General features: G+C 35.3%; 1 protein-coding gene across 1 annotated transcript; it reads left to right on the top strand.

The window, feature by feature from the left end:
- The first annotated feature begins 92 nt into the window (after positions 1-92).
- LOC145315570 (tRNA (carboxymethyluridine(34)-5-O)-methyltransferase ALKBH8-like) lies at positions 93-16,113 on the top strand. Its single transcript, XM_080155552.1, has 15 exons — positions 93-113; positions 388-484; positions 743-801; positions 1,192-1,253; positions 1,629-1,806; positions 2,144-2,250; positions 2,632-2,692; positions 4,358-4,432; positions 4,738-4,802; positions 7,345-7,418; positions 7,898-8,014; positions 8,952-9,066; positions 9,956-10,055; positions 10,550-10,639; positions 14,284-16,113. The coding sequence occupies exons 1-15, from the start codon at positions 93-95 to the stop codon at positions 14,380-14,382; spliced, it is 1,320 nt and encodes a 439-aa protein (XP_080011678.1). The 3' UTR covers positions 14,383-16,113.
- Positions 16,114-17,612: the final 1,499 nt, after the last annotated feature.

The raw sequence follows: 17,612 nt of genomic DNA, 5'->3' as shown, positions 1-17,612 counted from the left end.
TTATTGGCGTGCGTATCCGCTAGTTTGAAATAAGTTGCTAGATATCCATAAAAAGCGCATCGATAACGTATAACAGTTTATTGAAAAGAACAATGAAGTATTATACAACAATAGTAAAGAACATGTTCTCTTTTGCAGTTAACGTCTTCAGATACTTATTTTTTCCCCAAAGGGGTATGACAGATCACATAACTGAAAATTTACTTAGTTATCCTTCTTTTTTTCTCTAATCAACCATGAACTAAGATCTGTAACAGTGTTTCAAAAAGTCACAAGCTTGACACACACACACACACACACGCATAAAACCCGAAACACATTCAAAATACCCACACTTCTTGAAAGTGTCTCTTTTGTGATATAAATTGGTTTTACTTAATTTCTCAGAATTACCTGCCATGCGACGGGGACCAACTGACAGTGAATTTATACCAACCTGGCCAAGGCATTCCCCCGCACACAGACAGCCATTCTTGTTGTACAGGTACAAATATAAAATACATTGACTGGTTGGTACAAACTAGCAGTGTCCAAACTTTTCCACCAATTTTTTCCAACTTTGTGTTCGATTTAAGGAAAATAAACCTACCAAGGATTACTAATGCAAAATTTCATATGGAAATTCGAATTCTAAGTGCCATTTACTCATTGATTACGAGATGGTTGCATTACCCCCCCCCCCCTCCCCCCTTTTGTTTTGGATAAATTTGTCTAGTTTGATATTAATCTTTGATCTTATTAGATTGGTTATGTTCTGTATCTTTGGGTTCTGGCGTTCTTATGGAGTTTAGAAATACACAGGTAAAAACAATCTAACTTTGTTATCCGGTTGACCGAAAGCTTATCAAAAGATTTTGCCAAAAAAAAATTATACCTAACGATTTAGAAATTAGTTTTAAGCTCTGTTTCTTCCCCTTTCAATACAGAGCCTCTAGATGCTAGGGGTGCAGCCAAGAGAGAGAGAGGGGACAATGGACTGTTCATTTCAATAGTTCATTAAGTCTTTTCATATTCGTTGGCTAAACAACTTTGGGGACTTAAGTAAATTTTGATTAGTTGGTTAAATAGGGTTGAGTGTTCAATTCAAACTTTTAAACCACTGATTTTAATCTACAGAAGGAGTAAGTTTGTGTATTATCATTGGGGATATACATCAATTTATTGGCCTTTATTATCCTTTGATTGTTTTAGGGAATAGCAAGACCAGTGTGGTTACCACCAAGATCTGTTCTAGTCTTGACTGGTGAATCAAGGTGACCCAATTGAATTCTTATAATTAAGTAACAGGATGTCTATTTGTCTGTCTGTTTGTACCAAAGGATCTCGCTAACCGCTGAACCGATATGGTTCTCCTTAACAGGGTAGCTTGTCATAGGTCCTGGGAAGGTTTATAACTATTTTGTGGGAGGGTACAACAACCCTCCCAAGCGAAATCGCCCCTTGAAAAAAATGAGCCCCATCCCCAATTTAATAATAAGCACACCTGACATAGCATTTTTTAAGTCTTTAGTTATGACGCGATGTTAAGCCGAGATTCGAACCTATCACCTCCCCGACGACTAGTGGATGTGCTACGTGTTGAGCCACGGTCGCTGGTTTACTTGTATCAATCATCCTTGTTTTTTTAGATATATATGGAAGCATGGTATAACTCCACGTCACAGTGATATCATCCCAAATCATATTCTTAACCAAGATAATACACATGAGGATAATAATAGTGGTGAACCATCTGAAGAGGGTGATGTAGCTAACACCGGAGATGACCAAGCTGTAAATGAGAACAGCGGTGGAGATGACAAAGGAATAGAAATAATAGAAGATCTAGCTAGATGGTCTATTTGTCAAACCTAAAGCAGGGATCTAAAAGGATAAGACAATGGCCGATAAATTGATGTACATCCCCAATGAAGATACACAAAATTACCCCTTCTGTAGAATAAATTAAGTGGTTGAATCATTTGAACACTCAACTAAATGAAACAACTAATCAAAATTCACTAAATTCCCCAAAGTTGTTAAGCCAACGAATAAGAATACGTTATTATAAAACATTGTGGACTAGAGTAATAAACAGCCCATTGTCCCCTCTCTCTCTCTCTGAACAATATATCTAGATCTTCTATACCTTATCGACGCAGGACTAACCCTAGCCAAACGTGGAACGCGCCTGTCCCTAACTCTGCGTAAAGCAACCAATGAAGTCTGCTCTTGCAGCTATCCCGAACACTGTGATGATCAAAAAAGAAGGTTTTTATTTTCTTTACACAAAATACGAGCAAAAAAAGTTTCCATTAAGTATTCGAAACCGATTAATAACCGCAGGATTAGAATTGGTTCTCAGCACAACACTAAAGAAAACATGTAGGTATAGCATTGTATTACAGACAATTTTCTACGAATATTAAAATCAATTAATTAAAAATGGTTCTTATAAAATCGTTCTTAAAGCATAGAGATATTAATAAAAAAAATTCTTAGTTTTCTCTGCCAAAATTAAACCCAGAAAAAAATTAAGAAAAATCACGAAAGTTTACACAACAGACGGACAGGCATCGTTCTACTATGTATTATAGATATTTACCTACGTATTAAATAACCTTCATGGAAGTAACCCTTTTTCTATTTTAGGTTAAATTCTCTATCACTTGAAGATTCTGCCAGTGCTATTGAACAGAAAATGGTCCATTCGGTAAGATTTGTTTTATTGGCGACTTTGTTCAAAATATCTCCCGCCTTATTTTTGAATATGATATCCTATAATGCAAAATAGTAAAGTTTTTTTTTGTCTGAAGCTAAAGATCTTGGGAACTGGAAGTGTCGATTAATGGATGTTGTATAATTGATAAATGTCTTTGGGGGGTTTTAGGCTATTTTCATTTCTCTTTTCGCCCTCTCCAATTTATTTCAAAGCAGGCGGGGGGGGGGGGGGGGTGGAGGCTATAGATAGGCAATCATTATAAAGATGACTAATAAATTATAAGTTTTCCTGTGAGTTGAATAGTTATTGATCGCATCGTGTTACAGACATCTTTCCGCGGATATTAAAATGAAAAAAAAAATCAATATTAAAACCAGTTTTATTAGGGCCGAGGTGCCGAATGCCAGGCTTAAACAAAAAAGGATAATCATATTCAATAAAAAAATACTAAAAATACCATTTTTGAAAATCAACAGCAAATTGACATAGGTGCAGATTTTTTTTTACATAAATGATACAGGAATTATTAAGTTGTAAAGTGACAGGACAATTATAACATGCAAAAATTAAGAGCTATCCGTTAGGGACGGTCAGATTGGCTGAATGTAAAACATCTTCGCTTTTAAAAAGTTTAACTTTCACATTAGAAATTCACTTTTGTTCTTCATGTTTACAGTGAATTCTCTTACAGGGAGAGAGGGGACTGTTTATTACACAAGTCCCTAAAGTTTTATAATAATGTTTTCTTATTGTTGACTTAACATCTTTGGGGACTTTTAATAAATTTTGATTGGATGATTTATTAAATAAAAGTGTCCATACGTTTCAACCATCTTGCAGGGGTAATTTTGTATATTAACATTGGGGATGTACATCAATTTATCGGCCATTATCTTATCCCTTTAGATCCATGGAATAACAAAGTTCTGAAAGTTCTATAGGTATAAAATCGACATTCACTAAATATTTTTTTCTCGGTTGCTTCCTATTTAATCATTTTTAATCGGCTAGTAACCTGTTTTCGCTTTCGAGATGGGGAACATTGTGCTGTTTACTATTTTAGTCCCCAAGCAGCGTTGCGGAGCCGTTTGATTTTGGTGAGCCGGAGCCGTCTGTGATGATGGCGGCTCCGGCTCAAACTCCGGCTCCGGATTTGGCTCTGGCTCCGACCTAAAATCAAGAAAAACTCAACATATTTTTTTCCCACGTCTATTTTTGACTTTTAAAGGTTTTAAAAGTTAAATTTTTGATAAAAATGGACTTGAAAAACTTAAAAGGGGCATTTGCACATGACAAAACAGAGTTACCAAATTATAATTTATAAAAAATCTATTTATCTAGTCCGGGGCCGGAGCCGTTTTTTAACGAAAATTACGGCTCCAGCTCCGGCTCCAGCAAAATATGGCGGCTTCACAGCTCCCGGCTCCGCAACACTGCCCCCAAAGTCTTATTAAACGTTTTCTCAATCGTTGGCTTAACACTATGGGGACTTTCATTGAGTTTTGATAGGTTCATAAAGTTGAGTGTCCAAACGTTTTAACCACTAATTGTAATCTACATAAGGGGTAATTTTGTGAATCATCATTGGGGACATAAATTTATCAACCATTGTCTTATCCCTTTAGATCCCTGTACTGAATACCACTATTTATTTAGGTTTATGAAGAAATAGCTTCACATTTTTCTGAGACACGACATAAACCCTGGCCAAAAGTCGTAGAATTTATACAGGTAGTATTATTCACTAGTTATTATGAATTCAATAATTTTAGAGCCAAGGCATTCCCCATACTATGTACTATATATGTCTTGTTCCTAACAATTAAAAATATCTTAAATATAATACGTTTGAACTGGACTCGAAACTGACAATTTATTTCGTATACAAAATAAAATAAAGATCTATAAGAACTTTTACTGTAAAGGAGAACCATATCGGTACTACGGTAGACATCCAACATGTAAATATTGAACTTGAAACTACAATGATAGGTAGTTTTTTTCTATTTTTAATTCTGAAACCTAATTATTTTTAGACCCTACCCTCGTTTGGAGTAATGGTGGATGTTGGATGTGGCAACGGAAAGTACCTGGATTCCAGGTAAAGTTTGTAGTAGCTTCACTTCGAAACAGTATTTTTTAGGTTCTAGGACAAACGCAGGAGTGACAAACGTCGGACTGGACAAACGCAGGAGTGTTTAAAATATTAAGTTATTTCTATTCAGATTAGGTTAGATTAAGATATGAATTTACAAAAAAGCGCTCCGAGGAGGCTAGGAATTTAAAAAAAACCTCTAGGATGGTTGAAAATATGTTAGGTTAGCTAAGTGTCCACTCCGAATTTGTCCCTCATACGTTTGTACTAAGACTGATTTATTGGGGTGACTTCTTTTGAGAGGTTTGTCAGCTGTCAAACACGCGAATTAGACAGACAGACGGATACACATCCTGTCATTTTTATTTATAGATCTCAGGAGCCTCTAGGATCACTTGAGAAAAAAGGGAGGGGGGGGGGATTTTAAAAAATCTGGGGGTGGTTTTAGGTACCCTCCTCTGAAATAGTTTAAGTTATAAACTAGTAATGGCAATCCGTCGAATTTTTGGGCCGGATTCGGATTTCGGATTCTTAAAGAATCCGTCAAAAAAAGTGGCGGATTCCGGATTTGGATTCCGGATTCTAGCAATATTTTAGAAGGATTTAAAAAAAAAAATTAAAAATTAAGTGCTACATACGTCCTAAAAATCAATGTTCTTGGTGTCCTCTATAATTCACTTCCAAGAATCGAACCAGATTTTAAATAATATTATATATAATGATTGATTGATTAGCCATAGTATCTTAGGGTTTGGACCTAAGTAGTCATGGAGTAGGCTGAGACACTTTTGTATAGCCACTAGGGCTATCAAGCTCCACGTTCAAGCACATTATGACTTGACCCGCTATGAGCTACTCATTATTACCTCACCCTCGGCGAGTATGGCAGGTGTCCCAAATTATGTCACCGTAATGAATGACGCTCTCCGAAGAGGAGCTTGGGATAAGGGTAGTACTGATATTATGTACTTGACTATGAAGTATCCAAACTTACTCAATAATCCCCTTCTTACACAACCAGGGGAAGTTGCGTGAATGTATTCAACTGAGAAATTCGAGTTTCCACATGGGGACTAGAACTCGAACTCTCATCACCGTAACTCAGTGCGTTACCACTGAGCTACGACGCATAGGATGAAAATGATGAAAATCTTTGCCTTCAAAGAGGAGGAGTTGAAAGAAAAACTCAAGACGCTAATTTTAGCCTACCAAATAAGAATCCGGAATCCGCTATTAAAAAACGGATTCCGAATTCGGATTCCAAAATTGGCCAAAAATTGGGCGGATTCCGGATCCGGATTGCCAACCCTATTATAAACATCCCCTAGAGTTATGCGAATCTTTACTATAAAGCTAAACGGCTTCTGCAGTTACCGTGGCCCATCGCTACATAAAAACATCATTTTACTTTAAAAAGAACTAGCGGCTACGCCCCTAGAGGCCTCTATGGACACTTGAGAAGGAGGGGAAGTTGAATTCATTAACCAATTTTTCTATTTTAGATTTAAAAAGAAAAAGTAAAAATAAAAATTAGGTGGGGTTTCGACCATCCCCCATTTTCAATTTTATTTGTTTTAAAACAAACAAATGGACAAAAATCCTGTTACTACAAGGATTAATATTATCTCTCACCTCCCAATTATTCCATAGGATTATTATTTTTTGGAATTATCAGATTAATGTGTCAAACCAATACATTCTATACTTAATAGTTATACAGAAATTATGTCAACATGAAATTTCTACATTAGGTTTACTATCTGTGATATAAAGAAGAACAATGTCTGTCTGTTAGACTATCTGTCTATCTGTCAGTATGAAGCTTAAGATCTAAGTAACCACTGAACCGATTTCATTTTTTTACTTTTTCTTTTTGAATCTAATACAAAAAAAATAGGTCGTCAAAATCAACCTCCCTTCCCTTAAAGTGCCCCTAGAGGCGTATCCGCAAGTTTTTCCATAATGTACTATTTGTTTTGCCCCTAACCTCTATGGTAAGCTGAAAAAAATAGGAAAATAGCATAAAACCACCTCAGAACATATATATAGCTTTCTTGAAAAAATACAATCTATTCTGACAAGTATATATTATATTTAGAAATTATTTGATTATGATGGTAACTGATGTTAGTCATAACCTCCTCAAAATTAGCAGTGTTGTAACTTTTCAACCAATAATTATGTTTAGAAATGATTTGATAGTGATGGGAACTGATGCTAGTCATAACCTCCTCAAAATTAGCAGTGTTGATACTTTTCAACCAATAATTATGTTTAGAAATGATTTGATAGTGATGGGAACGGATGCTAGTCATAACCTCCTCAAAATTAGCAGTGTTGATACTTTTCAACCAATAATTATGTTTAGAAATGATTTGATAGTGATGGGAACTGATGCTAGTCATAACCTCCTCTAAATTAGCAGTGTTGAAACTTTTCAACCAATAATTATGTTTTGAAATGATTTCATAGTGATGGGAACGGATGCTAATCATAACCTCCTCAAAATTAGCAGTGTTGTAACTTTTCAACCAATAATTATGTTTAGAAATGATTTGATAGTGATGGGAACGGATGCTAGTCATAACCTTCTCAAAATTGTCCAGCAAAGAGGTTTTCCAGGTAAACCTTCAGGGATCTAAAGGGATAAGACATTGGCCGATAAATTGATATACATCCCCAATGATAATATACAAAATTAGTGGTTGAAACGTTTGAACAATCAACTTAATGAATCAGCCAATAAAAGTTCACTAAAGTCCCCAAAGTTGTTAAGTTAAGCCAATGAATAAGAAAACGTCGGGGACTAATGTAATAAACAGTTCATTGTCCCCTCTCTCTCTTTCTCTGTAAACCAAAATATTATTCTTTTTAAAAACAAATTCATGCATTAAAAGTTGTTTATCCCGCATTATATTATAAAAAGCTTTCTGCGGATATCAAAATGAAAACAGGTTTTAATGTTATGATTTTTGTATTAGTATTCGTGGAAAATTGTCTGTAATACGATGCTACACCTGATTTTTCGGTAAGACTGAGAACCGGTTCTAATCCAGCGGATATCAGTCGGTTTCGTATCCATTCTGGAAAATATTTTTTAGGAATGCGATGTGATATGCTATCACTTGGTTTAAGAGACAGTCTGGCCGATGGAATTATTTGTATTGCCGCGCTACATCATCTGTCTACAGAGCAGAGACGAATTATAGCTTTACAAGGTATATTATTTCACTATATATATATCCATCTATATGATTATTTATCTATGGAATTATTTGTATTGCCGCGCTACATCATCTGTCTACAGAGCAGAGACGAATTATAGCTTTACAAGGTATATTATTACACTATATATATCCATCTATATGATTATCCTTATACTAAAGTGTGTGTACCGAAGGATCTCGCTAACCGCTGAACCTATCGGGTTATCCTTAACAGGGTAGATTCTCATGGGTCCCAGGAAGGTTTTTAACTATTTTGGGGGAGGGTACCACCACCCTCCCAAGAGAAATCACAAAAAAATCTAATTTTTAAAGAAATATTTGGGAGACTTCACCGTAACATAAAGAATTATCATAGAGACTTTAACAAACAAAAACATTTAAAGTGCCACTAGAGGCCTCTAGGGGCGTAATCGCTAGTTTATCTAAAATGAAGATAATTGAAAGAAAAAATAACTTTGACAATGCGATTTTTGTTTTACGTCCATAAATGTCTCATTTGTGATGATAAAAGTCACATTTTTAGAAAAATGATTGCAAGCATAAGTTACAAGAAAACTGTCAAATGTATAACTATAGAATTTTGAAATCGAATATATAACACACAATTAGGTAACAATAAAATAGTCGTCACGCCGTTTTTGTGAAAACAAGACGGACATCCAAGTTGCATATAACACAAGAATATGACTTACAAGTCTTGATATTTTTCAAACTACATGGCAGAAAACTGAAATTCTTTTAAATATAAGCCTTATGAATATAGTTTTAACTATTGAATAGAAAAAAAATTGTGGGTTACCAAATTAAAGTTTAAATGCATTTCGTGCAACTGCACCTTATTGGAAAAACATAATTTTTTAGATTCCATTTATGCACTGATTACGAGATGGTTGCATTAACTCCCCCTTATATATATCGATTGTTTCAGAAATGTTACGAGTATTAAGACCCTCTGGTCAGGTTTTAGTCTATGTTTGGGCCAAGGATCAAACTAAACAGAATGAAATGTCGTCATATCTCAAACAAAATAAGAAAAATCTCAGGTAAATGGATGTATTATTACTTGGATGTTGCACCAGATTTTCATATTTATAATTCAAAGTAGCTTGATGTCTGTCCGTCCGTCTGTTTGTCTGAAGCTTAAGATCTCGGTAACCGCTGAACTGATTGAAACCCTCTGGTCAGGTTTTAGTGTATGTATGGGCCAAGGATCAAACTAAGCAGAATCAAATGTCGTATCTCAAACAAAATAAGAAAAATCTCAGGTATTATACGGGGAGGGAGGAGATATTGGGCAGTCCCCAAAGTTTTATATTAATATTTTTTCTTATTCGTTGGCTTAAAAGCTTTTGGGACTGTTATTGAGTGTCCAAATGTTTTAACCACTATTTGAAAGGAGCAATTGTGCGTTTCAGCATTTGGGATGTACATCAATTTTTCAGACATTGTCTTATCCCTTACAAACCTTCCCAAAACCCCTGTGAAGCTACCCTGTAAATGAGAACCATATCGGTTCAGTGGTTAGTGAGATACTTCAGTACTAAGACACACACAGATATCCAGAGAACCAGTAGAGCAGTTACCAGGAGCAAGGAAAGTTTGGAATTGAGCTTCAGACAAACAGACAGACTGACTGACATCATTCTACTTTGTATCATAGCTTATATATATTACCAGGCAAGACACAGGAACCAGTGAAGCAGTCATCAGTGCTAGTGAGGAGCAAGGAGAGTTTGGACTGTAGCTTCAGACAGATAGACAGACATCATTCTACTTTGTATTATAGTTATATTTTTACTAGGCAAGACACAGGAACCAGTGAAGCAGTCACCAGTGCTAGTCAGGAGCAAGGAAAGTTTGTACTTAATCTTCAGACAGATAGATAGACTGACATTGTTCTACTTTGTATTATAGATTATATACTTTTACTAGGCAAGACACAGGAACCAGTGAAGCAGTCATCAGTGCTAGTGAAGAGCAAGGAGAGTTTGGACTTCCAGTTCATCAGAATAGAACAAACTTTTTACATCAGGTATAGAATAGAGTCCCCATAGTTTTATGATAACTTTTTACATTAGGTATAGAATGGAGTCCCCAAAGTTTTATGATAACTTTTTACATCAGGTATAGAAGGGGGTGGAGAGGAAATTGATATATATAGAGTAAAACACTAGAGGGAGAAAGGGTTAAATAACTGTATCTCCCCATCGCATCAACCTTGAGCAACCTTTCTATGGTGTCACTTATGTTAACACAGCCAAGTAGCAGAAAATAATTTAGAAGCAGACGAAAGAGGTTTTTTAAAAAGGAAGGGATGTAGTTGTCGGTATATACATACTATTACCCAATGATGACACACAAAATTTCTCTACTCTAGATTAAAATTAATGATTGAAACGTTTGAACACCCAAAGTACCCAAAGTTTTTAAGCCAAAAAATAAGATATCGTTGGGTACCAAAGTAATTTATGTCCCCTACCTCCCTGGTAAAACTAACCAAATCTTTTTCATGATTATTTAATTTAGGATGTGTTAGTTCCATGGAAATTAAAACCCTCAGCAACAAATGGAGAAACTGAAACGAAGACGTTTAAACGATACTATCACGTTTTTCAGGTATTATACTTTAATTAATAGCGACTATGCTCCCTAGAGTCCTCAAAGGGCAATAAAGTGTGGAGGGGGTGTAAGTCGTCTCCCCCTCATTTTCAATTTGAAGCTTAAAAAAGAAAAGTATAAATAATTTTGGGGGGTTTTTTGTTCCCGGGGCATTATTTCTTGGGGGGGGTGGTGATATCCTCCCCCAAAATAGTTATAAACCTTTCCAGGACCTCCATTAAGAAGAACCAAATCTGTTCAGTGGTTAGCAAAATCCTTCGGTACAAACAGACAGTAGACATCCTGTTACTTTTTTTTAAGAGCTGGCGGGACATTATACTAATTAAATGAGGGAGGGAGGTGACATTGGGGACGTAAGAAATCTTCATGGGTTGGTTCAAACTAGCAGTATCCAATTTTAAAACCAATAAAAGGAGGTAGGTTGTGCTAAAATTCCGTAAAAAGGGGGGGTATTAAGAATTTAAAATAGAGGTAGAACTCTAAAATTTAGCATGGCAGTTGCTTTAATGGGATATAACGTGGATATCCTTATACTAAAGTAACAGGATGCTTGTCTGTTTGTTTGTCTGTGTATCTGTGTGTCTGTACCGAAGTATCTAGCTAACCGCTGAACCGATCGGGTTATCCTTAACAGGGTAGATTCTCATATGTCCCGGGAAGGTTTTTAACTATTTCGGGGGAGGGTACCACCTATCTCCCAAGAGAAATCACAAGAAATCGAAATTATTTTTACGTTTCTCGATTTTAGAAAGAGAGTTCAACGCAAACATAGACATGTATTTTAAATAAAAAAAAAACATTTAAAGTGCCACTAGAGGCCTCTAGGGGCGTAGCCGCTAGTGTACTATATAAGAGCAACTGCCATACAAAATTTAGAGTTCTACTTCTATTTTAAATTCATAAAAATCACACTTTTATGGAATTTTAGCACAACCCACCTCCCCCTTTTATTCTACAAGGAAGGGTAATTTTGTTAATAAATTTGTCGTCCATTGTGTGTTCACTTAAGCTCACTGATCTTAATGGAAAAACCCTCCGGACGGCGGAAAAAAAAACAGATATAAGTTCTAGAGGAGCTGCGTTAGTAATGCAATTCATATCAATTTCTAATAAACGTATTTTGAGTACAAAATAAATACTCTTAGTATATAATATAAGTACTGTAATGGAAATAGTACATATGTGGATAAATTGTCGTCAATTTATTGGTTACTTCGTTCATCCAGTAGGAAGAGAGATGATTGGGTAAAAGGGGGCGGTTAGGGAGATCGTAGTTTAGCCCGCTACATGTTGTTTCACTTTATTTGAGTACATGATAATCTGGTGCAAGATCCAAGTAATAATAAATCTATTTTAATATCAGTACTTTTCATTCATTTAGTCTCAGAAAAGCAGGGATTTAAAGGGATAAGACAATGAACTATAAAAAGTATTTAGGCCATCGAGGGAGGAATTGTGTTTTTGAACTTTGGGTACGAATGTAATTTACAGTCCAATGTCCCAATTCCTCTCTGCTGAGAAAAGTATCCATATTGTGAAAAACAAAGATGAAAACCTTTATAAAAGGACAACTATAAAACCTGCCAAAATTAACACTGTACGGCTGGACGGACGAACGAGAAACATTATTGTAGAAAAGCTTTCCTCATTGTATACCTAAGTGAGTCCATGGAAGTTTTTAATCATTTTTTTAAGCGAAGCTTTTCTATTATTAAGATAGGTCCGTCCGGAACAGATAGCTCTTTTCGTTGATTTAGACAAGTTAGAGTTTTCCTATCGATTTCAAACTTTGCAGAATGATTCCTATAGGTACAATTTAGAAAACGTAGCAACTCTGTAATCAATACCAGAATGTCCGTACGTCCACTGTCCAAATGTTGATTTTTAACTTTTTTAACAACAAATTTGTATATGATATTATTATCCGATTGAGCTGATTTTTAAAATACTGATTCCTATTACAATAAGGTACAATATTATATTCGAAGCAACTCTACAATCAAGTCCTAAAAATGTCAGTATGTCCTTAAACATTATCCTGTATTTAAGAAGATCTGCAACAAATTTACGTATAATTATGTGAAAACTTCTATATTTATATTTTGTACATTTAGTTGTTACACTCGACTCTACAAGAGTTAATGTTCTCCGAGCTTCGCTTTTATGGATGTTGTCATCCTTGTTGTTTTGTATATAAGTCAGCCAGGAATAGTTGAGTTTTAAGGATGAAGCTAGCTTCCGGAAAATTTTATCGTTCAAAAACTCGCCGCTCGAATGAATCCTAAAATGTTCGTCTGCTAGGAATTCCTTTTTAAATTGGATGGATTATTGTGTCTCAACAGACCATCTTCGATATATATTATTAGCGGCTACGCCCCTAGAGGCCTCTAGTGGCACTTTAAATGTTTTTGTTTGTTAAAGTTAATTTTTTATGTACGATACCACCTTATTTGACGCTGAAGTCTCCCAGATTTTAAGAAAATTTTCAATTTTTTTGTCATTTCTTATGGGATGGTGGTAGTACCCTCCCCCAAAATAGTTAAAAACCTTCCCAGGACATATGAGAATCTACCCTGTTAAGGAGAACCCGATCGGTTTAGCGGTTAGCGAGATCCTTCGGTACACACAGACAGACAAACATCCTGTTACTTTAGTATAAGGATTACTTGGATGTTGCATCAGATTTTTATGTACTTTGATAAATAACGATACCCCTCATCCAGCCCATTTACCTCATCCCCTACCCTCCTACTGGACGAACGAACTGACCAATAAATGAGGTCCATATTAGCAAGCTAAACTGACGACAATAATACTTTTTGATGAATTTTTTTTTGTAACACTCTATTAATATTATGCGCATGTAATATGATATCAAAAAAGAAGTTATCAGCATTTTTAGAAACTCATCATTGATTAAAAGCAAATTCTTTCATCTTGCTAATAAGTTTTAAATATGATTATATAAAATCTACATTTTGATATACTTCATAGCAGCGGCGTCGCCCCAAGTCTTTCTAATTCTAGGGGTAGTTGGGGGGGGGGGAGGGGATGGGAAGGTCATGTAAAGAAACCAAAATTCGGGTTTCGTCGTATTTTCACATTAGCTTTTGAAAGGTTAGGTTAGGTTAGGATAGGTGATTGCCCCGCAGGGTTAGGCAATTGGCCACGCAGGGTTAGAGCCCACCGCAGGGGCTAGAAATAGAAGAAAAGCTACTGTGAAAATATGACGAAACCCGCAACTTCGTTTCCTTCACATGACCCGGGGGTGGGGGGAATTATCATAATAGGGGTTGCGTTGTGTACTTTAATTTGTCGGCCATTGTCTTATCCCTTTAGATCCCTGACTGTTATGCCTAATCATCCTTGCTATCGTTATTTCAGGAAGGTGAAAAAGATTAGCTAATATTACACTAGTCCCCAAACTTTTTTAATAACGTTTTCTTATTTGTTGGCTTAACAACTTTTGGACTTGAATTTTGATTGGTTGGTTCATGAAGTTGTGTGTCCTAAAGTTTCAACCATTAATTATAATGTATTTTTTTGTATTATCAATGGGGATCTGCATCAATTTATTGCCCATTGTCTTATCCCCTAAGATCCCTGACAACTATGCCAAATCATCCTTGTAATTGTTTCAGGAAGGCGAGCTGGAGGAGCTAATATTGAAGGCTGGATTCTCACAGATAATAAAATCCTACTATGACCAGGGCAACTGGTGTGTCGTGGCTCAAAAATAACTAGCGTCTGCGCCCCTAGCATTTAGGAGCTCTGTATTCGAAGAGTAAGGAAAAGCAGCCTAGAACCATCCCAAGACTTGCATCTAAACATGAAATAGACTAAAACCATCATTGGACCTGTATGAAGTTTCCTTAAAATTTAAAACTCACTTATCGAAATCTTAAGCTACAGACGAAAAACCTTACTACTTCATATAAAATATGCATTGGTTATCTTTTTGTGAATGAAGGGTGCTTTAGCACAAATTTCCTTTCGAGCACTTAAACCCCCCTTCGTATTTTTTTCAAAATAAATTGAAAATTAGTATTTTTTCTATACCTAACATCTGTCGGAATCGATATATTATTACTTGGATGTTGCATCAGATTTTCATGTACTGTGATAAAATGAAACTCCTAGCTGGCTAAAATAACGATTCCCCCCTCTATCCCCCTGCCCCATCCCTCCCCTACTACTGAATGAACTAACTGACCATTAAATGAGGTTTATATTATCAACCTAAAATGACTACAGAGTTTTCTCTTTCTTTGTATATTTTAAATCCATTCCTTTTGGGGGGTCCTAATTCTGCGGGGCCTGTGGTGCCTGAACCCTGCGGGCTACCTTATTACATTATAAACCAACCTAATCTTACCTAAAGTAATAAACAAAAATTATATACAATTAAATAATCCCTTATTTTAATTTATTTGTATAACTGTACTTTTAAAAAAAAGTTAATTATGTTGTAATTATGATGAGAAAAAGAGGAAAATTTTATTTTGTATAGTTATTTATTGTATTATAGACAGCTTTCCGGGGATATTAGAATGAAAAATCATAATAAAACCAGTCAAGAGCCCCGAGGGGCCAAAAGCCCGGGGTAACAAAACTGGTATTAACTTTATGATTTTTATTTCAGTATTCGATAAAAATTATATGATTTTTCAGTTTGGTCTAAGAACCGGTTCTAATCCAGCGGATATTAATCGTTTTCGAAGCCATACTGGAATAGTTATTTCTCGCATCGTATTATAAACGGCTTTCCGTGGATATAGAAAGTACAATTATGAAATTAAAACTAGTTTTTTTTAGCCCCGAGGTGCTGAAGGCACCGGTAAAAAAACTGGTTTTAATCTTATGATTGTACATTTCTATATTCGTAGAAAGCTGGATATAATACGATGCTAGACATAGTTTTTTCGTATGGATGAGAACCGGTTCCTATCCACCGGATTCGAATTAATACGAGAAAATTAAATATTTTTTTCATTTAACTAAAACTGTTTATAAAATATACTTAATTCCTTCTCATTAAAAAAATAAATAACTTTTTAATCTTCTTATTTTTACACGGATACGATGGGATTTCTAGATATCTTTACTATTGTGGAGTTGGTTTATTTCCATTTTGAAGTTTTTCATCAATAATGTTTTCAGTATGGCTTCGAAACCGATTAATATCCGCTGGAATAGAATCGGTTCTCAGTCATACTGAAAAATCATGTATAGCAATACAGACAATTTTCCATGAATAAAAAAATCAATACCAGTTTTGTTATTCCCGGACAATCGACCCCTAGGTACTAACAAAATGGTTTTAACCTTAAGAATTTTCATTTAAATATCCGCGTAAAGATGTCTATAATACGCTGCGATAAATATCTAATATTTATTAAAGTTGTATATTATTGAAATAACACTGTGATAGAATGTATTTTTTAAAATTAAAATAAATTTAAATTTTTTCATTTTTGTTAAAATTTCAGACAAACGGACAAATTCGTGTATAATCCCTTTCGTGGCAACGCCTCATAAGGGGCGTTTCGTTGTATTTTAACAGTATAGCTTTTTATAGGTTATTTTAGATTAGGTTAGGTGATTGTCCCACAGAGTTAGAGCCCCCACAGAGGCTAGAAATAAGAGAAAAGCTACTGTGAAAATACGAAGAAACGCCTTTAAAGGCGTTGTCACGAAAGGGACTACCCAAAAATAAAATCTCAATGTATTAATGTTTATTTTTTGTAGCTTGACTGACACACCAACGGACAAAGTAAATTGTATACTATACTATACTTGGCTCATTAGAATAATGAATCTACACATAAAACGGACAGACGAAGTTAATTACAGAGTAGGTACCTAATTGTGTTGGATAAATATGATTTTCTGGTTTTGTAAAGTGTTTTTTTTTCAGAATTATTTAAGTATGATAAAGGCAAACAATAAAAAAGATAAACCAGGTAACTTCTAAATACAATAGATTAAATCTTTATTGTTTATATCTAGCTGTTTTTACATAATGGCTTTGGAACCAATTAATATCTGTAGCTAAAGATCTTGCAAATTCCACTACACCTATGTATAATTGCAGCATATATTCTTCCCTTCCAATGATAGGGGCGCAACCGCTAGTTAATATATATCCTGCTGTATAAAGTAGTAGTATTTTTTTTGTCTGTAGCTTAAGATTTCTATAACCACTAAACCGATAAAGTTCTCTATTTAAGGGAATCTTCAAATGGGTCCTTAGATAGTTATATAGGATATTTTAATTTTTATTTAGGGATGGTTTTAGGCTTTTTTTAGCCTTCCGTTCCCAGTGCTCATAGGTGTTGGGGGGGCACAGCCGCTAGTCATTATATAAAGTAGTAAGGCCTTTTGTTGGTTTGAAATCGATGTACTTTTTTGGATAGCTTTATAGATGTCTTAGGGTTGTTCTAAGCTGAAGGCAAGGGGCGCAGCAACTAGTTTATACATATAAAAACATACATATACATATTTGCATGACAATAAGATTTTAGATAGTTTACTGACATTTCTACCAGAGAAGGAGGTGGGGGGGGGGGGCAATTTGGCACCACCGTAAACATGAAATGGGGAAGAGTTCAAGGCAGCTTGTTTGTTATAGATAGAGTAATAAAGTAGAGGGTGGGGGGGGGGGGATTAAATGTAACTGATAAGCTCTGAAAACTACGTCAGTATTTAGATAGAACAAGGATGACAGCTTCCATTAGTAGCAAAGGTCAAAATGTTTTAAGTGTCTTATCTTAAATAACAGCCGAGAAATTGGCATTTCTTTCTTAATATTATTTTAATGAGCAGAAAGATAACTTTTAGAATAGCTGCGCTCCTTATAAGGGGAAGGGAATTAAGAGGAGATAAATTAGAGTTTGATCGAGGGGGACGGGGGGGGGGAGAAGCTGCCCTAGAGGAGACATCAGAGAAAGGGGGAGTAGAATAACAAGTG

Source organism: Acartia tonsa, chromosome 4 (genome assembly GCF_053477335.1).
Source record: "Acartia tonsa isolate MP-2025a chromosome 4, ASM5347733v1, whole genome shotgun sequence".
In the NCBI taxonomy this organism is placed as follows: domain Eukaryota; kingdom Metazoa; phylum Arthropoda; class Copepoda; order Calanoida; family Acartiidae; genus Acartia; species Acartia tonsa.
The sequence above is the reverse complement of the archived record's forward strand: the minus strand, read 5'-3'. Positions and strand labels throughout refer to the sequence as shown.